At 52.4% G+C, this 24,425-nt stretch overlaps 1 protein-coding gene across 6 annotated transcripts in view; it reads right to left on the reverse strand.

The window, feature by feature from the left end:
• Positions 1-298: 298 nt before the first annotated feature.
• LOC129462537 (3-phosphoinositide-dependent protein kinase 1) overlaps positions 299-24,425 on the reverse strand; it is a 73,978-nt gene continuing 49,851 nt past the window's right edge. For 3 of the 6 annotated variants that reach the window (XM_055242594.2, XM_055242598.2, XM_055242596.2), the window contains 7 exons: positions 23,233-23,301; positions 22,889-22,985; positions 20,982-21,155; positions 17,666-17,883; positions 7,936-7,993; positions 6,204-6,356; positions 299-5,827 (listed from right to left, as the gene is read on the reverse strand). In XM_055242594.2, coding sequence (XP_055098569.1) covers positions 5,711-5,827; positions 6,204-6,356; positions 7,936-7,993; positions 17,666-17,883; positions 20,982-21,155; positions 22,889-22,985; positions 23,233-23,301 — 886 coding nt within the window. In that variant the 3' untranslated portion in view covers positions 299-5,710. Of the gene's footprint in view, positions 5,828-6,203; positions 6,357-7,935; positions 7,994-13,764; positions 14,730-17,665; positions 17,884-20,981; positions 21,156-22,888; positions 22,986-23,232; positions 23,302-24,425 lie in introns of those variants that run through there. The other 3 variants (XM_055242597.2, XM_055242595.2, XM_063618362.1) reach the window with 3 other exon arrangements.

Consider the following 24,425-nt stretch of genomic DNA (forward strand, 5'->3'; position numbering starts at 1 on the left):
TTCCCTGCCATGATCCCAACAAGCCCCGCCACACCTCCGCTCCACCGGAAGAGTCCGGCAATTAATAGCGCCCTTTGCGTTCTGTCCCGCCCACAGGTCCGTCCTTGTAGAACACCCGCCATAGCGTCACATGGAAGGCGGAAGTTCCATCTGGGAAAAGCAGACGGCTGGTTACACTTCCGGAGGGAGTGAAACCGAGCCTCGGGCGCCAACGCTAGTGGGCGGTGGCAGACACCCGCCCCCAACCGCGCCCCCATTCCGTAGCGGGGTCAAAGGAAGAGCCACGCCAGCAAACCTCTACACTCTACATGCTTTTTATTACAAGACTACTGAGCATACGAGGAAAATTCATCATCTGGTAACTACACCTAAAGCACAAATATTTGGAAAAAAAAAAAAAAAGAATAAACAGATTCATTAAATTATATGATTAAATCACTGACCCAATAGAAAATTTATATAATAAAGCCAGAAAAAAAGTTGTAAAATATAGTTTACAATAATTATTCACATTCAAGGCTGTACATCAATACATACAACAACGTGGCCCCAAACATGAATTCAATCCAAATAATTCATATATTAGAATTTAAATAACACAGACTGAACTAGAGGCCAACAATTGCCAGCAAATAACCTTATATAAGAATAAAAATACAAAAGTGTATATCCTAATATCATTGCATTATTTGTTTTCATAATTCTTTTAATTTTTGCTTTGCCTGTAATCACAGTCACAGCTACAGACCAGGTGGAGAGTATTACCCATGTTCTGACTGCCACCCACCTGAAAGATGTACTAGTCATTTATCCTATTTTATGTTGTGAAGGAACAGCTATAGCAGCTCTAAATACTATAACCATTTAATTTTGCCAACGTCCAACTTACAGTCATAATAGAGGCTTTTACCAGCACAATGACCCCTATTCGTAGTCATTCTGCCAGATGGTTAGGCTATGTGGGTTACACAGCTTAAAAAAGGTCTGCTTTTGTAAAAAGTTATCTGTGCATAGTTTGGTGTTTCTTCAAATGGAAGAAATGAGTTATGGGGAAAATTCAGGTACACACGGAGGCTCGTTCAGGTGCTCACCACAGCCATCTCAACAGATAAAAGTGCTCTTTGTTGGAAACAGCTTCCTCCTCACACCAGTTCTCCACAGGCAGCCTCATCTACAACCCTGCAATTTTGGGCCAGAAGTGGTGGCTCCTCAGAGGCTCTGAAGTGCCTCCAGCACCGATTCAGGCACTTGCCACGTGTGCTGCGTGAGAAGGGACCCCACCCAGTGAGTCAACATAGGTTCATGTCAGGTTTGAAAATAACTGGGGAAAAGTGTAGGACAACATCTTCCAGAACATAGTACCTTCACCGTATTCTCACAGCAGCTGCGATCTCTGAAGTCTCAGCAGTGAGCACCCGGGGTCTGTCAACCAGCCAGGCGAGGGGGCCTCAGGCTTCAGAGGAGGGCAAGAAACCAAATTCCGTGCAATTTGGCTATAATCTCTGGTAGAGTGAAGCAGCACTAAACGCGGTGCCTAGAAACCCCCCCCCGCCCACGTTCCCCTGCACAATCAATAGACCCCAACTAAAGTGGAGAAATGAAGAATCCAACCAAACTTGGGTGGTCTGGACTTGCCGCCAGCCAGGCAATCTGCAACACTCTGGGCAGGGAGTTGGGGGAGGCGGCCTGAAATCTACACCAGCTGGGACAACCACGCCCTACAATGAAAAAGCCAGCCTGGCTGCCGGGCTCTTCTGAGCCACTAAGACCTGAAGGGGGGCGGAAGGGGGAGACAAATGCACTCTTTGTAAAACCCAATCAGCTACGTGGTTTTTTTCAAGTAGAGGCTTTGCTCTGCTACTGATTCTAAATGGCCTAATGTACTTTCTGAGTCTATAAACTTAATTACAAGTCACTCACTAAGCATGTGGCAAGGTCAGTTCAACACTCGTTATCTCTGCTGACTGTACAGATGCAAATTCAGTACCATTGTGGACACAAAGGACAAGATTCTGAAAATATCGCCAAGCGCTTGAAAGCCACCGCAGCAGGGATGGCAGAGAGCTGACATGCAGGCGGAGCCAGGTTCTCGCAACCAAAACAAGGAAATTGGCTCTTGGAAAAAATCGGCCACAAATGGATTGCAGTAATGACATCCTCTTAGCATTTAAATAAAGAGCGGTCTTACTCAGACATTCTTTGGAACACACGGCTTATCAGAAACTGATTTGTTCAGAATCTGTAAGACACAACTAAAGTGATTCTGCCACTGGAACTCTGAGCATCTAAACATCAGGTCGAGAGAGAGACAGAAATATCTTTAAAATGAACAAACTCTTTGACCTCAAAATACCACTTCTAGGCATCTAAGGGGAAAAAAAGTAAGAAATCAGAAGATTTTAAGGATATTCATCGCAGCATTATTTAAATAGTGGAAAAATCAGAAACCATCTTAAGTATTTTACAGCAGGGAAATGGTCAGATAAATGATAGTAAATGACAATGACTAAACACTACAATTGTTAAAAACATGTTTCTGAGAAACTCATGACATGGGAAAATGCTTAAAATATCAAGGGAGAAGACGATGCAAACGGTGTGTCGGATGTTCCCAATTTAGTTTAAAAAGTGAACAAATGGCAGGGCAGGATATAGGGCAAAATGCTCACAGTGGTCTTCTCTGGCCGGTGAGCCTACAGCTGATCTTGTCAGAGACAAATGTTAGTTTTGAGTCACCCAGAGCCCTGTGCTGGTGCCTGGGGGTTTGTGCCATGGGACAGTCTCCACAATTCCTCTGGGGAGGGCCACAAATCCCACAGTGTGTCCCAAGAGGGCTGGAGGAGGCGGAGTCCCCAGCAGCTGTGGCATGACCAGCCATCTCTCTCAAAACAATTGTTAACAAGCCTTCCGCAAGTTAAGGTTCCACATGGTAGCCGTGGTACAGAGCCATCTCGCTAGGGTGGAGACCCCTGTGCTCTACACCAAGACTGCCCACCGCCCTGGCTGGGGCCACACAAAGAGGGGAGAAAAGAGTCCCTCAGAAGCTGGCCCCCAACTGTGTCCCACAGAAAGGCAGGGCACGTGGGGCACCTGGGCCGGCAGCAACCACAGCCTCCCTCCACTTTGTGCCCAGAGGCCACGCACAGTGCGGTCCTGACATCCCACCTGTCCTTGCCCACGTGTGGGGAGGCACCTGGCCCCAGGTCTATTAAACAGCAGGTGAAATCTTCCTCATCTTGGATAAACCCACAACTGTAATTCCACATAAGTGTGTCTATGTGCACACACGGTACCCCACGTTCTACCGTAGAATGGAAGGCGCCTGCATGCCAGGTGATGGCTCTAAGGATGTGCTAGATAAAACTGGAGTAGACACGAGCAAGCACAGGCTAAGGAAAGAAAACACACGGGCCTTTAAAAAGAGCAAGGGGCTGGGTGAGGAGAAAGGTGACCCACAGAACAGCCTGGCTGTCATTAGCTCAGGCAATGGCATCATTTCAGCTGTCGGCTGCCAGCTTTGGCTCTGAGCCCGTAGTTCTGTGGCTTTGGAGGTTAAGATGGAGCTTGTCAGTGACGCCCAGGAGGTGGTGGTTCTATCCAGAGGAAGAACGCACGGAAGAGTCTCCCCAAGCAGCCCAGCCGAGTGCTCCAATCAAAGCCACGTCCCTGCTCCGCTTGTTTCCCTATAACCAGACGCCCTGAGAGAGCCACTCTCCTACATGGAGACACAGGATGTTCTGAGATAGGTAAAATAGCTGATGAGGAGGAGGAAGCCTGAACAGAAATTTCTGAAAGGGCTAAGAGAGACTTCCCAATACAGCCAAGCCTTTCCCAAAGCCAGGAGGAGGAGAGAGGACTCCGACTCCAGCCACAGGCCCAGGGCAACGTGCTGGGCCCCCGAGCGTCCTGTTCCCTGGCGCCCCAGGGCAAGTGCGGCCCAGCTCACCCCAGCTCACAGTCACAGGCTCACATGCAGCTCTCACACGGCAGCAGCCAAGGCCCAGGCAGGAACCGCAGGCAGGGCCTGGGGAACATCTCTGCCCCCTCCCAGGCCCCCATCTGCACTCGCCTAGCTAAAAGGAGCCACTCTCGTCATTAGCAGTGTAAAAAGGACACCTTCCCTCTCAGTTTGGATCTGGCCTGGGACACAGGGTCACCGCTGAGTCATCTGTGACTTGAGGGTAGGGACCAGGGAGGGTGGACACAGTTGAGTCAGAGGCAGGTCTGTGGGCAGCAATGTCTGCCTCTTCCCCAACGGGACTGAGGGCTGCCCTCCAGGGACAACCTGGGCAGGGAGAGAAAGGCCCAGACCTGCCAGGCTACCAGGAGCACTCTCTGCCTGGGGAGTAACTAGGCAAAGGACAAATGCATCTGGCCTGTCTGTGCTGTAGAGCAGGGCAAGGCCACCAAAGCATCAAAGGGAAACGGCCCCAAAACCGGCTCCCTACAGAGGGAAGCCGACCAGCAAGCTGGGGTTGAAGTGCGCTGTTCTCGCCTCCAGTGCAACAGCAACTGGCAAAGTCCACTCTTTATGGGACCAGATGAGCCGGCAGCATGAGAAGGCTGTGAGATTTCTCATGCAGAGATGTAGAAACTCTGAGTGGGCTCTGAGAAATTTTAACCACAACACAAAAGGGGCGTGTGTGATGGTGGTGTCTGCACTCCCTGGTGTGGTCTGCAGGAGACAGAAGCACCCTGGGTCTGCTGATGCCAGGGTTCTCTCAGACCCTACTTCAGCAACTGGGGAGGCGTGGACATTTAAACCTTTTAGGAGGCCCTCAGGCCTCTCTCATCCACACAGAAGTCAGCGGCCCTCTCTGCTCTGGCTGGATTCTCCAAGACACCTCCTGGCCCCACCTAGGGCTTGGGGCAGGACTCTCTCGTGCAGTGAGCCAGCTCACTTCTGACAGTACCGCTCCCAGCATGCGCTCGGCTTCCAGCCCCAAAGACCAACACTGCTAAGTAGGACAAGGGATCCGGAGCCCTCGATGGCACCCTCCACTTGGCAGCCTGCTCCCGCACCACTCCAACCCCTCTGCTCCTCACCACGCAAATCTGCCTGCCAACACAGCAGGGGCCACAGAAAGCCTGCCACCAGAGCCACCACAGGGATACGCAATGGGCCCAGCCAGGCCTAAGGGCCAATCACAGGGAGACGCAAGAAAGGGAGCACGTGACAGAAGCACAGAGGCTCCCTCCACAGAGAGATGCGGCCCCCCTGCAGGGCTACAGAGGCTCCCTCCCTGGTGAAGAGTTCCAGGACCACAGCGGGAGGGGCATAAAGAGCCAAACACACCCGGTCCCCTCAGCCACAGCAGGACCAGCACACAGTTGGGGCAGGGCGGGCACATGGTTCGGACTGATGCTAGGAGAAGCTGCTGACACCAGGTCTGTCCACTAGTCTGGGCGGGACTGGGCTGACGTGCACGGAGCTGGGTCCCCACGGCAACGAGGGCACACGGAGGCCTCCACGGAGCACAGAGAGCAAGCAAAGCGACCCTGAATTCCTTTGTGTTTGTTACTGGTTTTGTTCTTTGTGTGTTTGGGTGTTTTTTTTCTTCTTTTCTTTTAAATAAAAATGCTGCAAGGTTTCCGCCTCTGCGTTCCCCTTGTGATGGCTGGCAGGTGGTCTGGAAGCGTCCCGGATGGCGGCCAAGCCGCGCTGGGGCAGGTGTCCTGGCAGCGAAGGGCAGCCCAGCCGCAGGCCACGTCACTGCACAGCGGCGTCCGGGTGGCTCTGGTATCGCTGCCTCCAAACCTCCTGGATCTTCCTGCACCACTTGTGTGCGTTCCCGCTGGGGTCCATCAGATAGTACGTCCTGTTAGGCTGCAAAGACAGAAGCCGTTTAGTGTTCTCAAGGGAGTGCCACCAAAACCCCCACCCCAACCTGGTGAGCTGCCTGCTACCAGCCATTCCGAGTCCTGGAAGCACATGGGTGTGGTGGTTCTCCACACAAGCAGAAAGCAACTACACAGGCCGATGACCACCCCTCCGCCGTCACCACCAAACTGAAAAACAAGCACAGGGTGTCCCCTGGCCCCTTAGGACTGAGCCACTAGTGTGGGCGTCTGGGATGTCGGAAAGGGCGAGGCGGCTGCCCCGATCCCCAATGCTCCCTCTGGCCAAGGCCTGTGGCTGCTTCCCACGTGGTGCAAAGCCCTCCCATTACCCTGCACACAGGAATCCCTGGGAACAGACTCACCGTGTGGACAAAGAAAGTTTTAAAATTCTTGGCCTCTGGTCGAAGTTCTTGTGACCAAGGAATTTCACCTTTCAGGACTTTGTTGACAGGATCCACGTAATATAAATGTGGTCCTTCTGTGAGCAACAACTGTCGTCGTCGTGCAAATAAACCCTGACACCAAAACACAAAAAAACCCGGCCGTGCTTATCAGGCCTCAGAGGCCAGTGCTGATGGCATCTCCTGGAGCCTAGCAGGCTGGGCGGCCCCTCGGAGATGCTCGGGACACAGGGCCACTGCCACCACCTGTGCACTCACCTAGAGGCAGGGTACTTCCTGCCCCACTGAGCCCAGTTTCTAAGGTCGCAGGGGCTGCAGCACAGGCCTCTGCTGCTGAGCTGGCGCAGACAGCCCATCCAGATCAGGCCCATGGCTCCCGTGGCCCCTCTGCTCTGCCTGGGACAGAAGCCTGCTCTCAGCAGCCAGCCTCCACCCACCTGCACCGAGATCCTTGCCTGCGGAGGACATACGGCCAGGAACACAGGCCAGGAGCCTGCGCTTGGAAGTGGCCCTGTGAGCACCTGGAGCTGAATATTTTCTAACCAAGGGTTAAAGCTAACAGTTACTGGTTTGTGTTCTGTCTGATCATACTGAAATTCCTGATCTGACGTTCTACTATAGAAGTAATATGATTTATATTTGAAAAAGGTACAAGATGACCAAACAAATATCTGAGCACATCCACACACTTGCCTGGCTCCACACAGACCACTTGCTAAGTGCTGGATCCATTTAACCCATAAAATAAAGAACAACCCAGTCGGGCGCAGTGGCTCATGCTTGTAATCCCAGCACTTTGGGAGGCCGAGACAGGTGGATCACGAGGTCAAGAGATCGAGACCATCCTGGCTAACATGGTGAAACCCCGTCTCTACTAAAAATACAAAAAAAAATTAGCCAGGCGTAGTGGCCGGCGCCTGTAGTCCCAGCTACTCAGGAGGCTGAGGCAGCAGAATGGCGTGAACCCGGGAGGCGGAGCTTGCAGTGAGCCGAGATCGCGCCACTGCACTCCAGCCTGGGCAACAGAGCGAGACTCCGTCTCAAAAAAAAATAAAAATAAAAAAATAGGCTGGGCGCGGTGGCTCACGCTTGTAATCCCAGCACTTTGGGAGGCCGAGGCGGGTGGATCACAAGGTCAGGAGATGGAGACCATGGTGAAACCCCGTCTCTACTAAAAATACAAAAAATTAGCCGGGCGTGGTGGCGGGCGCCTGTAGTCCCAGCTACTCGGAGAGGCTGAGGCAGGAGAACGGCGTGAACCCGGGAGGCGGAGCTTGCAGTGAGCCGAGATTGTGCCACTGCACTCCAGCCTGGGCGACAGAGCGAGACTCCGTCTCAAAAAAAAAAATAAAGAACCCTTAAATGGTTTTGAAACACTTCTAAAGAAATATTAGACCACTGGCTAAGATATCCGATGTGGCCTCTTCAACTTGACGGAAACCTCAAAACGGGCAGCCCCAGGCTCCCAGGAGTGTGCGAGGTTGCTTCTGCTCTGCCCTAACCGCCTACGTGTGTGGCTTCACGTGGCTTCTCTCAAGGGGCTTAGGCCTTCCCAAGCTTTGAAATCTAGAGATGATGTTTGATGAAAATCAAGAGAGGGAAGGATTCCACGCCACCAAGCTGCCCTCCCCTGAGCTGGAGTCGGGGAAGATGCAGGTGTGCGTGCGGAGCAGCGGGACCACTGACCACTCACCTTCCGCTTATCCACCGGGCCCATCTTTAGTATTAAATTATTTTCTACAAACTGGTGCCTGTGGAAAGAAACAAGAAAGAGATGCTCCCATGAGAATCACAAACAGAAATTCTCCACACTCTTCCTGCCACATGAACCCCCCGTAGCCTCGGCCTGCCCCTCACAGAGCCAGCCTCACTTCGGGATGAGCAGAGAACATTCGCCACATGCAACCCAGCACACACAGCATTGCCATGCAGACGGCCTGAATCCGTATTTGCAACGGAGCCTGCAGATACCAGAAACAGTGCCTGTTGCCCCCTCACTGCCAGTGGCATCCACACAGCAGGGAAAAGGTGGGGGACGATCGTGCCGTAGAAACGGGCAGGTGACACAGGTCACTGCTGCCTTAACAAAGCTGTGGTGAGACGCAGAACTGCCTCCCGAAAGGTGGCTGCCCGCGGAGTCAACAACTGGATGAGACGATCGCCCTCAAGTTACCCCACAAGCTGGGCCCCCGATTCAGTGCTCGGGACCCACAAAGTAGTTTATAATCACAAAGCTCTGAAAGACCAAGTTGGACGTAAGAACACCTCCTCTGGTTTTTCCATCACAGTAAAACACTTTTATTCAGAGACGGCAGAAATGCAAAGAACAGGATTCACATAGAGGCTTTGATTTAATATACATTATTAGCAAGCACACCTCACTTTTGATTCCAAAGAGTTCAAGAGATTTATGTTTCTAGAGACAAAGTCTTGCTCTGTCACTTGGGCTGGAGAGCAGTGGTGCCACCACAGCTCACTGTAGCCTCAATCTCCTGTGCTCAAGCCATTTTCCCACCTCAGCCTCCCGAATAGCTGGGACCACTGGCATACACCACCATGCCCGGCTTTTTTTCTTTTTTTTACGAGACTGGGTCTTTCTAATGTTGCCCAGGCTGGCCTTGAACTCCTGGGCTCAAGCAATCCTCCTGCCTCAGCCTCCCAAAGTGCTGGGATTACAGACATGAGTCACTACACCTGGCCACGGTATTATTTTATTGATTGAATGATTGAGACAGGGTCTCACTCTGTCACCCAGGCTGGAGTGTGGTGGTGTGATCTCGGCTCACTGCACCCTCTGTCTCCTGGGTTCAAGAGATTCTCCCACCTCAGCCTCCTGAGTAGCTGGAGCTACAGATGTATGCCACCATGCCAGGCTAATTTATTTATTTATTTATTTTTGAGACACAGTCTAGCTCTGTCGCCCAGGCTGGAGTGCAGAGGCGCGATCTCAGCTCACTGCAAGCTCCGCCTCCCAGGTTCATGCCATTCTCCTGCCTCAGCCTCCCAAGTAGCTGGGACTACAGGCACCCGCCACCACGCCCAGCTGATTTTTTTTGTATGTTTAGTACAGATGGGGTTTCACCGTGTTAGCCAGGATGGTCTGGATCTCCTGACCTCGTGATCCACCCGCCTCGGCCTCCCAAAGTGCTGGGATTATAGGCATGAGCCACTGTGCCCGCCAGGCTAATTTTTTTGTATTTTTAGTAGAGACGGGGTTTCACCCTGTTGGCCAGGCTGATCTCGAATTCCTGACCTCAAGTGATCCGCCTGCCTTGGCCTCCCAAAGCATCAGACACTGCGCCCGGCCCCAAGATACTATTTTTTTTTTTTTTTTTTTTGAGACGGAGTCTTCTCTGTCCCCCAGGCTGGAGTGCAGTGGCGCGATCTCGGCTCACTGCAAGCTCCGCCTCCTGGGTTCAAGGCATTCTCCTGCCTCAGCCTCCCGAGTAGCTGGGACTACAGGCGCCCACCAACACGCCCGGCTAATTTTTTGTATTTTTAGTAGAGACGGGGTTTCACCGTGTTAGCCAGGATGGTCTCGATCTCCTGACCTCGTGATCCGCCCGCCTCGGCCTCCCAAAGTGCTGGGATTACAGGCTTGAGCCACCGCGCCCGGCATCCAAGATACTATTTTAATGTCTGCAGTTTACCTCATTTGGTTAAAGCTAACAGTTACTGGTTTGTGTTCTATCTGATCTTACTGAAATTCCTGTCTGAGGTTCTACTATAGAAATAATATGTGGTTTTCTTGTTTGTTTGTTTGTTTGTTTGTTTGTTTTAAGACAAGCGTCTCACTCTTTTGCCCAGGCTGGAATGCAGTGGTGCGCCATCTCGGCTCACTGCAACCTCTGCCTCCCGGGTTCAAGCGATTGATTCTCCTGCCTCAGCCTTCTAAGTAGCTGGGACTACAGGTGCGCACCACCACGCCCAGCTAATTTTTTGTATTTTTAGCAGAGACGGGGTTTCACTATGTTAGCCAGGATGGTCTCCTGACCTTGTGACCCACCCACCTAGGCCTCCCAAAGTGCTGGGATTACAGGCATGAGCCACCACCCCTGGCCAATAATATGTTTTATATTTGAAGAAGGCATAAGATGATCAAATCAATATCCGAGCACATCCACATGCCTGCCTGGCTGCACACAAGGCCAACAGCACTTGTAAGAAGACTGGACTGGCCGAGCTGAGGGCACAGCACCCTCCCCCAGGGCTTACCCAGCCCCACCATCTGACCCACCCAGACCTGGGCAGATCAGCACCCAGGCCTGCCCCAAGAGGGAGGACCCAGGGCCTGGCCTCACACACACACCCCACCCTGTGGGTTTGAAGCAAGAGGAGTGTGTGGCATGCGGGCAAGTGCAGCCCTCCTCTCGCACCAGGGACTTCACCAGCAAATACACACAATGTGGGGATTAAAACAAAGAGAAACAGATGAAGGAGGTTCCTGAAAAGGACATGTGATGAGGAAGACCCACCACAGCACAGAAAGCACAGAGCACAGAAATGCCTGGAGGGACCACAGAGCTGGCAGAAAGGCACTCTCACAGACAGGCCTGTGACCAGGCAACAGCGCAGAGGAATAACAGGAAAATTCGTAATCAATTACACCAGGGCAGGCAGCGTGGGAGGCACAGGGTCCCTTTGAGCCCAGGCCGGTCAGAGCTCTTGCAGGCAGGTGAGGACAGAGAAGGCCCCACGGCCTCTCCCCATCCTCAGCTTTCACCACACGCCAGCAAGTGCCAGAAGAGGTGATGAGACACATGGTTTAAAATATCAACTCGAAGGAGAGAAAAACCAGAAGAACACAGCGGCCCATCCCTGCAACCTGTGTGGGAGGCGCCGCCTTCCTGGCTGAGAGCGAGAACCGCAGCCCAGCACTGAACGGCGGGAGCCACGGCAAGAGGACGAAACCACCTCCACCTAAAAAGCCACCAGGATCACAGCTGGGGCGGGAAAGGACTTCCAGATACAGCCACCATGGGCCGTCACCTGCACCCCACAGCAAATTCACAGTGCCACGAGAGGCAAGGAACTCAACAGAAAACTCAGGAAAATGGCACAAACTAAAAATTCCCAGAAGAGGAATTCAGTGACACAAGAAACTCAATGGCCCTAAATGAAGAAATTGAGCTGGGCCGCTCCGCCCTGATCATCTGGGCATGCCACAGGCATGGGCGTGCAGGAGTGCTGCTCCCGCTCGGCACCTGCAGCCTGGGGAGGACTCACTGGGGAAGCGATTCGGAAACAGCGCTGAGAAGTAGCCTCGCTTCCAGAAATCCATCCTGAGAAAAAAAAGGCCACAGGCAAGGCTCCCAGAGACACTCCCAGCAGTGTCACCCATGCCAGGGACACTGAAGGCCCAGAACACGCCAGCACCTCAGGGAGGCAGGCAAGGGCCCCACGGACAGGCACCACCCACCCCTGCGCCAGCATCACCTGCGAGAGACAATGAAACGGACAATGTCCACTCCCCAGTGGCCCAGGGTGCATGGACAGAGACTGCGGGCAAAGCTCCACTGGCGGCATCTAGAGCAGAGCATGTGTTCAGCGGATTAACCTGCCAGCTCACAACAGGAAACAGCTCCTTGCTGTCAGTACTTCCAGGAATCACCTTGATTTTTTTTTTTGAGACGGAGTCTCGCTCTGTTGCCTAGTCTGGAGGGCAATGGCACAATCTTGGCCCACTACAACCTCTGCCTCCTGGGTTCAAGCGATTCTCCTGTCTCAGCCTCCTGAGTAGCTGGAATTACAGGTGCCCACCACTAGGCCCAGCTAATTTTTTGTATTTTTAGTAGAGACGGGGTTTCACCATGTTGGCCAGGCTAGAATCACCTTGATTTTCTACTTCGATTTTTTACTATCTCCTGCAGAAAATCCCCCACCCTGAGAGCCCTTTCCTCCCTGGGAGGCTGGGCAAGAGCTGAAGACCTGGAGACACGCCGAACTCCTCGCCATGCACACGGGGCTTTCTGGAGGTGCCTCACTCTCATACACCGCCATCTTGGCTCCCTCAAAACAGGCGACACCTCTCCCCACCTCCGCACAGAGGAAGATGCAGGGCAATCCACAAGGGGTGACCACAGAAAACCCCCTTTCCTGATGCCACAGCGCGGGTTCTTGCCACCTCCTCCACCCTCCCTCACCCAGACCCCAAAAAGAGCATTGTCAAGGATCCAAACCCAAAGCCACTGGCAAAGCACCTGCCACGCCCAGAAGAACCCCAGCAAGGAGCCAGAGCCCCACTGGAGGCTTTTCCAACACCTTGGGAGGGCTCTCCAGGCTCAGCTTCACTGCCAGTAAGGGAGGGAGCCAGTGGCAATGGCCGACGGGCCCCAGGTTTCCTCTCCCACCTTCCAGTCCCACGGCCCCTCACACTCTTTACCTCTGTGGAAGACCCCAAAGAGCTTTCAGATCAACTGATACGTACTACGCAGGAAATTAAAACTGAGACATTTTCAAATATTTAATTCGTTAAAAAACAATAAAGCCATTACTATTAACATACCTTACTTTTATTTTTAAAATAACTACTTTCCAAAACAAAAATAATGAATGAGGAGAGCGTGCCACTCTGTGCGCTGCACAGGCCTCTCCTGTTCGGCTGATAAGGAGAGTACTGGGTCCCCAAATCCACCTGCGCCCATACTCTGCTGAGATCTGTGTTCAGGTGGAAGGACACGGCCAACACCCAGTCTCACTCAGATAAACAGCTAGAAAAGGGAGGAGTATACTCAGCCTTTTTAGAGATTGGTGTCACTTCCTGGCCTTTTGGCTAAGAATAAGTGTAGATATTTGTGGATATTCTTCTTGAATACTACACTGCAATTCAGAAAGTGGTGGCTGCTTAAAGCTTAGTTGCAATGTGAAATCTGATTCATAACAATAAATTTTCATACACCGTAACCCTAAAAACCATCAATCTACCCTTCACTAGTGGTTCTTCTACCCTCGTGTGATTTTATAGGTCATACATTGGGGCTGAATTATGTAAAGCTTCTAAATGTTGACAAATTTCATTCTACGGTTTCAACAGATCAATTCATGGATATCACTATGCATCAAACAACTTTTGGCCTCTAATCCCAGCACTTTGGGAGGCTGAGGCAGGTGAATCACTTGAGGTCAGGAGTTCGAGACCAGCCTGACCAATATGGTGAAACCACGTCTCTACTAAAAATACAAAAATCAGTCAGGTGTGGTGGTACACGCCTGTAATCCCAGCTCCTCGGGAGGCGGAAGCAGGAGAAATACTTGAAACTGGGAGGTGGAGGTTGTAGTGAGCCGAGCTTGTGCCACTGCACTCCAACCTGGGCGACAGAATGAGACTCCGTTTCAATAACAGGAAAAAAAAAAAAAAAAAAAGACTTTTGGCCTGGTGCAGTAGCTCACGCCTGTAATCCCACCACTTTGGGAAGTCAAAGCGGGAAGAATGCTTCAGCCGAGCAGTTCGAGACCAGCCTGGGTAACGCAGTGAGACCTTGTCTCTATTTCTTTTTAAAAAATAATATAAACAAACAAAAAAAACAGCTAAAAAAAGTCTTTTATTGGGAAGGTATCAAGCTCACAGTAATGAATAAAGTTTTCCAAAACTCCAATTTTCACTTGAAGGTTTCAATTTTATCATTGATATAAATATGGGCAGTTGTATTCCTTAAAGTAACAAGCTCATTCCAATCATTTTCAAGAAAAATATTGGCCAAATAGCTAAGTCTGCGTAACGGCAGTTTGCCCGTCAGTCAGACGCTCCATGAGGACAGCAGGCCCACAGTCACAAGTGTGTCACCCTGAGGCAGCTGCACACTCGTGTTTGCGGCAGAACTGAGTGCCTTTCTGCATACTTCCCACTTCATCCCACAAAGTATTCATAACATTCATCATTTTTAACAAACGCTCAGCAGCGAAACTGGTTTCTTTCCTCTCTCTCTTCCTGTGGGTGAGTGCTGTGAGGATATGATTATTGCCCTGGCACTGCTTGGTGCCATGGCCTCAAGTCATAGTGAAACCGTCTTCACTAAAAATACAAAAATGAGCCAGGCACGGTGGCATACACCTGTAATCCCAGCTACTTGGGAGGCTGAGGCAGAAGAACTGCTTGAGCCCAGGAGGTGGAGGTTGCATCGAGCAGAGATCGCTCCACTGCACTCCAGCCTGGGTGACAGAGGGAGACTCCGTCTCAAAAAAAAAGAACATCGTCCGTGATGAGAAGCCGGGGGACACAGGCCAAGCGGCAGGTCCAGGCTGTCTGCAGACTCATCCACTGTGAGGCAAAAGCACAACTCAGCAGCAGACATGTCAACTCCCTCTTCGTGCCTGCAGTCGTATCTTGAATCCAGCAAGTTTCGATGCATTGTGACTGTGGCAGCACAGGATGACCCAGCCTGAGGCTGTGCTGCAGCCGGAGGGTTTGTCTCTCAGCTACTGCGTGGCCTCTCCAGCCTTTACAATGCAGCTTCTAAGAGCTTCAGTGACTCTTTATTGTTTGAAAAGCTGTTAACAAACAACAGTGGATTTTAAAGAGCTCATCATATATATTTTTAAAATGTTCCTTCTAAGTGTAAACTATTCCATGTAAATTAAAAAATTCCTTTTACCTTTTTTTTTTTTTTTTCAATTTTGAGACAGGGTCTCACTCTGTCACCCAGGCTGGCGAGCAGTGGCAAGATCTCTGCTCACTGCAGCTTCGACTTCCAAGGCTCAGGTAATCCTCATAGCTACCTCAACCTCCCCAAGCAGCTAGGACTACAGGTGTGCAGCACCATGCCTGGTTGATTTTCGTATTTTTTGTAGAGACAGGGTTTCACTATGTTGCCCAGGCTGCTCTCGAATTCCTGGCTCAAGTGATCCACCACCTTGGCCTCCAAAGTGCTGGGGTAACAGGTGTGATCCTGAACTTACCGTATTCTCATGTAAGCACAAGGAAAACTTCAGGATTTCAAAATAATGATTCAGTGGATGATAAAATTAGAGGCTACAGCAGGTATAAATGAAGAGATAGTAAGAGCTCAGTAGAAATACTGAAAATTTATTAATCTCAAAAAATGCATATATTGGCTGGCATGGTGGCTCACGCCTGAAATCCCAGCACTTTGAGAAGCCGAGGTGGGCAGATAACTCGAGGTCAGGAGTTCAAAACCAGCCTGGCCAACATGGTGAAACCCCATCTCTCCTAAAAATTCAAAAATTAGCTGGACATGGTGGCATGTACCTGTAATCCCAGCTACTCAGGAGGCTGAGACAGGGGAATCACTTTAACCCAGGAGGCGGAGGTTGTGTGAGCAGAGATCACGCCACTGCACTCCAGCCTGGGCGACAGAGCAAGACTCTCTTTTTAAAAAACAAAAAACAAAAAAAATGCATATTGATACCAAAAACCTATGACCTTAGAAAAGACCAAAAGCACACAGATTCCATTCTACAGCTTGTGGTCACTGCAACACTCCACCATACACACAGAGAATGACAGCAAAAAGGCAAATAACATCTTAGTATTACAAAAAAAACTGCCCTGACCTCGGGGATTTGGTGGCCACACACTGAGAATGCGAACCACTACTGTAAAGAGCAGGTGCTGGGCGACCTCCCAGCAGCCAGACAGATCCTGCAAGATCTCAGGAGTCATCAGCTTCCCAAAAGGACCTAAAATCTGAAGGAAGGGGGAAGGGGAAAGAGAACCCTGAAGACAAAGGAAGCAGACAGGAGAACGTGTACCCTGACTTGCCGCCATCACCAGGCTAAGGTACCCAGACGGACCCCAAGGCCCTCTAAGAACAGCCTCAGGCAGAGGGAACTCTTCTGGGAGTCACCAAAGGAGCTGAAACACACACACACCTGCAGACAGCACCTCTCAGCTGGGCTCTGCAGAGAAAGCGCTCCTGGCCAAGTACTTGGAGTGACCACAGCAGCCCTTCGTGGGGATCCCAGCACCTACGAGCCCGGGAAGCTCCTTGCATAGCCAGGCACACACCTCCTTGCTGCTTGGAGCTGCGCGGCACAGCGCTGCTCAGATTGCTCCCATCAAGAGCCCTCCTCTCCTGCTCAGCACACATTAACATCCCTAGCAATCACACTAGGTATGATTCAGAGCCCCTAGCTATAGACTGTTGCTGCCCGCCAGCACCTCTGCACAGGTTTTCTAGAGACAGGTGTGGCGAACCGCACAGAACCGTGGTCTTCCCCACTTGCTGGGGTGGCCCAGAGCTCAGCTCCTTCCTCTCATTCCTGCCGACAAGTCTCTCAAGTCACATGTGTCCTGTCCCTGCCTAGCCAGGTCCTCAACTCCCCCTCGCCTTGGGCTTCCACTCCAGCATGCCTCCTGCAAGGCCCTCTCCCCACCCCCTTGGGCTCCTCTCTGCCCATGCAAAAGGGACAAGCAGGTAAAAATATTAGGAGGGAAGTCCTTCTTACCAGATTAAGATGGAAAACAGAAAATATAAATAGGGACAGGATGGATTTGGTAAGAATTTGCAGCTTCCATACAAAAACACAGTATCAAGACTGGAGAGAAACTGAAGAATGCTTGCAAAACATACAACAAGGAATAGTCTCCACACACACGGCTTTTAAAAATCCATGTTAAAAAGATGCACCAGCCTGGCCAACACAGGGAAAGCCTGTCTCTATCAAAAAATACAAAAATTAACCAGGTGTGGTGGCAGGCGCCTGTAATTCCAGCTACTTGGGAGGTTGAGGCAGGAGAACTGCTTGAACCCAGAAGGCAGAGGTTGCAGTGAGCTGAGATCGCACCACATACTCCAGCCTGGGTGACAGAGCAACATTCTGTCTCAAAAAAAAAAAAAAAAAAAAAAAAAAAAACAAGAAAAAATAGTCAAAGGACACAAAGTACCTCAAAAAAGAAACACAAATGGTCATGAACACAGGAGACACCTGCCTCAATAGGAATAAAACAGAAATGCACAAGTTTGTTTTTGGAGCATCCAAACACTCTCAGGCAGGCAAGAGCATTGGGAAAGGCAGACTCTTGGCACCCCCGGGACAGATCCCCAGCCCTGAAAACATGCACGCCCTCGATCACACGCTGCCCCTGGCACTCACCTTAAAAGACATAAACGGACAAGTACGGAAAGCTATGTAGAAAAGAGGGGCTACAACAGTGAACCTCATAAACTCCCAAGTGGCCAGGTCCAGGCCGCGTCTGTCCACACCACAGTGACTCCATAGCCACAAGCAGCAGGTCCAAATGCCCGGCAGAGGAGGGGAGCGCCCGGCGGTCACAACCCACTCAGCCCCTGGGCCGGCTGCCTCCTACGCATCCATTTCCAACTGTGCACTCACAATGTGCTCCTTGGCCAAGCGCCCAAAGCTGCTGAGGGAGGCAGTGACAAGGCAAAGGCACCCACCATAAGCCCCCACGTGTTCACGCTGCAATTCTGCAAAGAGCATTGCTTGTGTCCGTAAGTTCTTACCAAGGGTTTCCGCCGGCCTGCTTTTCCAACAACAACCTCTTCTCATCTTCAGAAAACTGTAAGTCCAGTTCAAAGGAGTTCGAGTCCAGATCGTGAATGTACTGCTCTATGTTGCTGCCTGACCTCTGGGGCAGGCCCGCGTCCGAGGCTGACAGGGAGTGTGAGGAGGAGGACGAGGACACCTGCATGCAGCCAAACTGGCTCAGGAGATTGTCATACTGCAGAGAAGAAGGAAAAGTGAGAACCGCACCTTCACCTGCCTCTACAGTCCTCAAACCCCAGCCCCTCCTGGCACCGTTGCTGTCAGGCCTTGGGAGCTCACACACAGCAAGGCGCAAGGTGACAGGGTGGGCAGCCCTGATTCTCCTCCATGGGACACCTGGCCACAGAACCGAGGCCTCACTGGATCCTGCCTGGTCGGGCTCCTCTTCCCATGGGAATCAGGGCCAGAGAGGGGCGAAGCCTCAGATTTCCTCTCCAGGAAGAGGGGACCTGGGCCCTTACCCTGAGGGCCTCGTGAATGCCAGTGCTGCCCCCCAGAGGTGGGGGCTGGGATGCCTGCTGGGAAGAGAAGGGGCCCCAGGAGGCTTGGCGGCAGATCCATCGCACAGGCTGGCAGGCAGGCCTCCGGAAAGACCTCATTGGGTCCCAGGTGTCTTAGGAGTCTGAGTCTGAAGTAGATGCTAAATATTTTGATTTGACTAAACACATTCAATTGTTTAAACGACATTCCTTTTAATCTCAGCAAAAATAAACCGAACTTACCATAGACAACGCTGTCACTCTAGGAAAATGACAAACTAGTGTCGACAACGGAAACTCACTCATAAACGTGCCAAGCGGACACAGCCTGTGCACTAACACGCTCCTGACGCTGCCAAGGCCAGAGAGTCCCTGGGCAGGGGCAGCCACCTCCCCGGCTACAGGCCCCACATCTGAGCTCTGTTGAGGCCAAGGACAAGGGGAAAGAAAAGGTGCCACCAGCAATGGCACCATCAGCAATGGCTGGGATAAGAGTGCGGCATGACCTTCCACGTCCTCCGTGCCTCCAGACGCAGGCCCTGGCTGCTGCCCCATAGAGCTCAGCCTGTCTGCAGCCCCACACAACCCTCCACACACAGAGCGCCCCCCATGTGCTCACACTCCTAGAGCTGCACCACAGCCCCGCCCCACAGCCCTAAAGCCTCGCATCCAGCTGGGCTGGAGCAAGGTGCTCGCCAACAGGCATGGTGGAAACGCCTGACGCTGCTGGCCCCTCCACGCTGACCCCTCCACGGGGCGTGGGCCTGCCCGGCCTGCTTCTCTCCAACACTGTCCAACAGTCACACCACCCTGGCACGTGCAGGACCTCAGGAGAGCAGGAGCCAACGAAGCATCTGCTCTCCTCCCGCCATGACCCAAGGGCAGGTACCATGGCCAAACCCTTGGCTGAAGGGGACACCCAGTGCCCATTCCCCATGAAGGAGGGGGAGCGGCCCTGCAGGGAGGGAGGAGGTACAGCCCTGAAGTCTCCTTCCATGCTTGACACCGTTTGACAAGACTCACTCACTGTCTCCGTGTGAGGTCTGGCCTGGGAACTCCCTGCCTGGACCCACTCCAAGGCTTTCAAACCACACAGCTGTTCAGAGCTAAGGATGGGCCATCTAACAGTCGGCTGCCAACACATGGAGCCCAACTTCACAGACAGCAACAGAAGCCACGTATCAAGCAGCCCCAGCTCTCCGTAGGCCCGGGCACAGGGGCCTGCACAGGTATGCAGCGAGTGCAAGCACACACACCCCCACATTCAGAAAAGCTCCCCAGGCACTGAGAATGGAGACAACTGACACCTGTGCTGCTCCTTCAGAGCCTAGCTACCTCTCTGGGAGGAACGGAGCACAGAGCCCATGGGAGAACGGCCACCAGCCAGTCCCGAGCACAACCTCTGCAGCAACAGCAGGCCCAGCAGGAGGAGCACTGCAGCCCCGCGGCACCTGCCAGCCGTGACCAAAGACCATGAAGGAGCAGCTGGGTGGCACAGAGGGTGGGGGCGAGGGCCTCGGGGCTCCCACACCTCTGCATACATGAAAGCTGCAGGTGGCCACGTCAGGCAGCACAGACTCTGCTCCCCAAGCCTGGCTCCCTTAGAGTTTGGGCTCAAAGGATGTCGGGAGGATGAGGGGCATTACACAGCAGGTAGGGGCGTTGGGAAACTTTGACACTAGCAGAAATTTAGCTGTGGATGACTTTTAGATAAAATCTACAATTCCCAGCTGGGTGTAGTAACTCATGCCTAAAACCCCAGCAGTTTGGGAGGCCGAGGCGGGTAGAGCCCTTGAGGTCAGGAGATCCACACCCGCCTGGCCAACGTGGCGAAACCCTGTCTCTACTAAAAATACAAAAATTAGCCGGGCATGGTGGCGCACACCTGCAGTTCCCGCTACTCGGGAGGGTGAGACAGGAGAATCGCTTGAATGCAGAGCGGCAGAGGTTGCGGTGAGCCGAGATCACGCCACTACACTCCAGCCTGAGTGACAGACCAAGACCCTGTCTCAAGACAAATAAATAAAATCTGGACTTCCTCAGTCATGGGAAGTGGAACTCCGTACACGGTGCCAGTTAGAATAAGCCATGGCGACAGAAGTCAAACCAGAAAAATGGATCTCATGATAACAGCACTTAAGTAGGAGGAGGTCACGGTGGAGGTGGCAAGAGGAACTCAGAGGAAACAAGGCTGAAATGGGCGACATGCCTGCCTCTCACAACACCCTCGGTCCCTTGGGCACACGGTCCATGTTCTCTACAAGAAGCTCAAAGAGCAAAGCGTGCTGAAGACCCCATGGCTGTGGTCAAGTTGGGAGACCAGCAGCCTCAGAGCCTACTCAGCACTGAAGCAGACGGTGCCAGTGTCCCCGCCAACGCCACGTCCCAGAAGTTCAAACGCACAACACTCGGGGATTTCTGTGGAAAGACAGACAGTGTTCTGGAGCATCTTGGACGCACAGTTGTACAAGCACCAAGCCAAGCGCAGATGCGACAGGCCGGGCAGGAGGCCCCGTACCTGGGACGCCGGGGCCAGTGCCGGGGGTGCTCGGTGTCCGGTTCTAGCAGCACCCTCTGCGTGGAAACTCACTAGCCTGTTCACGGCCAAGGAAATGAGGAAAAAACGACCCACCCAGCACCTCACCCGCCACTGCCTCACGGCAGCAAAGACTACAACCACCAACAGGCCTGCCGCAGTGGCAGAGACACCCTCCCCTTTCGGCTACAAATCACATGTGGGTCTGGCGCACGGGCATGAAGCCACCCGCCTCGCCCGCCATCCCGGCCAGCTTACGTTGCCATAGCAGTCCTCGTCGTCTTCCGACATGGCCGGCAGGTAAGCGGTGAGCTTCGGAGGCGTCTGCTGGTGCAGGTTCTCCCACGTGACGGACTCGAAGAACGGGTGTGCTTTAAGAGGTCCGTACCCTTCCATTTCCTCACAGCCTAACCGCTTTGTGGCGTCTAAAACCTTAAGTAACAATCAAGACAAGTCACTGCCAGGGTGAAAACGTGATTCTGACCAAAGAAACCCAAAGCTGGTAGCCGGGCGTGGTGGCTCACACCTGTCACCCCAGCACTTTGGGAGGCTGAGGCGGGCGGATCACCTGAGGTCAGGAGTTCGAGGCCATCCTGGCCAACATGGTGACAACCCGTCTCTACTAAAAATTTAAAAATCAGCTGGGCGTGGTGGCGCATGCCTGTAATCCCAGCTACTCGGGAGGCTGAGGGAGGAGAATCGCTTGAACCCGGGAGGCAGAATTTTCAGTGAGCCAAGATCGCACCATTGTACTCCAGCCTGTGCGACAAGAGCAAAACTCCATCTCAAAAAAAAAAAAAATTTATCTCATCTCATTATAAGTCTCTTTCAATTTCCAAGTGCCTGATTCTTGACAGGAAATTACTGTAGCAGGAATAATAAAAGAAAGTAATATTTTAAAATAAACGGAAATGACTGTACCATTTAGCATTTGCCCAACACTGCACAGCATTTTAAGTTACTGATGCTGGAGCGACTGGGGTTATGACAGTGCAGATGGCTGTAGACCCCAGTTCGTGACATCTGTACAGTTCAGCTTTAGAGTCAGCTACAGGAAAATTTGAAAGACCAGCCCAGGTAAAACAGAGAAGAGAGGTTAGCCTGGGAAAGGTGTATCAGTTTATATTCTAGAGACAGAAGTTTCCTGACCTTCCTGTGCTTTTTGGCCCTGGACATCCCTCCTTACCACGACTCTGGGAGCGGGGTGAGTCCTGCCCCTGCAGGCAGCTCCAGGATCGCTGGGCTCCACAGCCACTGGCTTCTCCCAGCCTGTCTCACCTCTTTCCCCTGGGCTGCGGTGTGGGCTTGATCAGTCCCTGGAGGAGACAGCTCTGCGGCCTTCGAGGGTCCCAGTAACACCCACTCCACAACCGCAGGAGCGTGCTGGTCCCAGTGATGATTCGCTCTCTTTGTTAATTACTCAATTTTTCTTGTTTTAGGATTTTTAACTATACACTGTAAAAGAATCCTTGCTGCTGTTCATTGTATTTTGAGACTGAGATTCCTTTTCACCTGTGTGAGGAAAGGGGCCGAGCCTTGAGAGGCAGCACAGGATCCCAGGGCCTGCCTCCCCGTCCACTTGCTCTGTGGTGGATGGAGGGGGCGGGCGGTGGGGAACGGTACCGGGTACTCTCCAGCAGATACTGAGAAGTGAAAATAGGTACTCAAAACTTTGGGTTTTTGGTTTTTTTTTGTTTTTGTTTTTGTTTTTTTGTTTTTTTTTTTTTTGTGGAGATGGCGTCTCGCTGTGTCGCCCAGGCTGGAGTACAGTGGTGCGATCTCGAGTCACTGCAACTTCCGCCTCCCGGGTTCAAGCCATTCTCCTGCCTCAGCCTCCCAAGTAGCTGGGATCATAGGTGCCCACCACCGTGCCCGGCTAATTTTTATATTTTTAGTAGAGACGGGGTTTCACCATATGGGCCAGGCTAGTCTCAAACTCCTGACCTCAGGTGATCCGCCTGCCTCAGCCTCCCAAAGTGCTGGGGTTACCGGCGTGAGCCAATGTGCCTGGCGAGACGAGATGTAATTATCTACCCTCACTATTAACCCTAAGAACACCATTTTTTGTGAACACAGGAGCCTCCAGGAAAGCCACTCAGAAAGCAGTTTCAGAGGACTCAGGGTGTCCGGGATCACCTTTCCAAAAGGAAATTCACAATATTTACCAAAAGTTTCTCCACGAGGTCTCTTGCCTTAGGGAAGAATTTTTCTGGAAAGTCATACTCCAACTTAATGATCTTCTGAAATATAAGATACTCGTTTCTGTAAAATTAAAAAAAAAAAAAAAAAAGTCATCCCAGGCAGGGTCCCAGAAGCCTCCACACGCAGGGATGAGCGCCCCGGCCTCGCAGCACGGCAAACGCACCCCGGCCCTGCGCGCCGAGAGCCCCCCACCTGGGCACGGCACCAAGTGCTGCCCTCCCCCACCCACCTCGCTGCTGGGAGGGACTGGCGGCCGGTGGGGTGCACCCCAACAGGCTCCAAGGCCCAGGCAACGCTGTCTCCTTACCCAGCTCGGAATGGTGGGAGTCCTGCCACAAGCTGGTATATTATGCATCCAAGAGCCCAAAGGTCTGAACTTTAAGGTAGGGGAAGACAAACAAACAAAGACATGTGTAAAATATAAGCGACAAGCCCAGTCCATTTTCCACTCTGTCTCCACGGGCCCAGTTTCACCTCTAACGCACTTCTAGACCTTTAAGACCAGTTGGGTGTGAGGGTGGAGAGCCCGCCCTCTGGAGAAGCCTCCCTGCGGCCTGGGCCCAGAGGGTCTGCACGCAGCAGGCACCGGCGGTCGCTCAGCTGTCCCCAGAGCTTCGCCGCTTCCAACAGGGCTTACCAACATCCACACACACCTGTCATCCTGAAGCAGAGCAGAGCTCACTCCTGGCACCACGTGGCTACAGACCAGGCAGGGGGCAGGATGGGAGACGATGGGGCTGACCCTGCTCCAGTAAGACAACCAAGAAAGCTGAAGGAAGCACCCTCCAGTCAGTGCTGGTGGAGGGTTCGACAGGGGCAGGAAAGCGCAGCACAGGCGAAATGAATGACCGTTAACATTCACACTTGACTTCCTTCAGTGTTTAGTTCAAATGGGGAGCAACAAAAGAAAACAGGCAGCAGAGCCTCCGCCTTTCAGTGTGGAAGCAGCAGAGAGAAGAGGGGTGCAGGGGGCAGAGCTGTGCCTGGCACCTTCACGGGGTCCTCTCCAGAGCGTGGAATTTAAGCAGAAAGGGATTTTGGGGGTAGCTTTTCACCTCTGTGAATTATTGGATGTTTTATCATAAACACTTACTTTAGAATTTATATATTTTTTAATACGATACAAAAATAGCAGGGGAAGGGCCGGGCGCGGTGGCTCACGCTTGTAATCCCAGCACTTTGGGAGGCCGAGGCGGGCGGATCACGAGGTCAGGAGATCGAGACCACGGTGAAACCCCGTCTCTACTAAAAATACAAAAAAATTAGCCGGACGTGGTGGCGGGCGCCTGTAGTCCCAGCTACTCGGAGAGGCTGAGGCAGGAGAATGCCGTGAACCCGGGAGGCGGAGCTTGCAGTGAGCCGAGATTGCGCCACTGCACTCCAGCCTGGGCGACAGAGCGAGACTCCGTCTCAAAAAAAAAAAAAAAAAAAAAAAGGCCGGGCGCGGTGGCTCACGCTTGTAATCCCAGCACTTTGGGAGGCCGAGGCGGGCGGATCACG

This window comes from Symphalangus syndactylus, chromosome 14, assembly GCF_028878055.3.
Source record: "Symphalangus syndactylus isolate Jambi chromosome 14, NHGRI_mSymSyn1-v2.1_pri, whole genome shotgun sequence".
NCBI classification, from domain to species: domain Eukaryota; kingdom Metazoa; phylum Chordata; class Mammalia; order Primates; family Hylobatidae; genus Symphalangus; species Symphalangus syndactylus.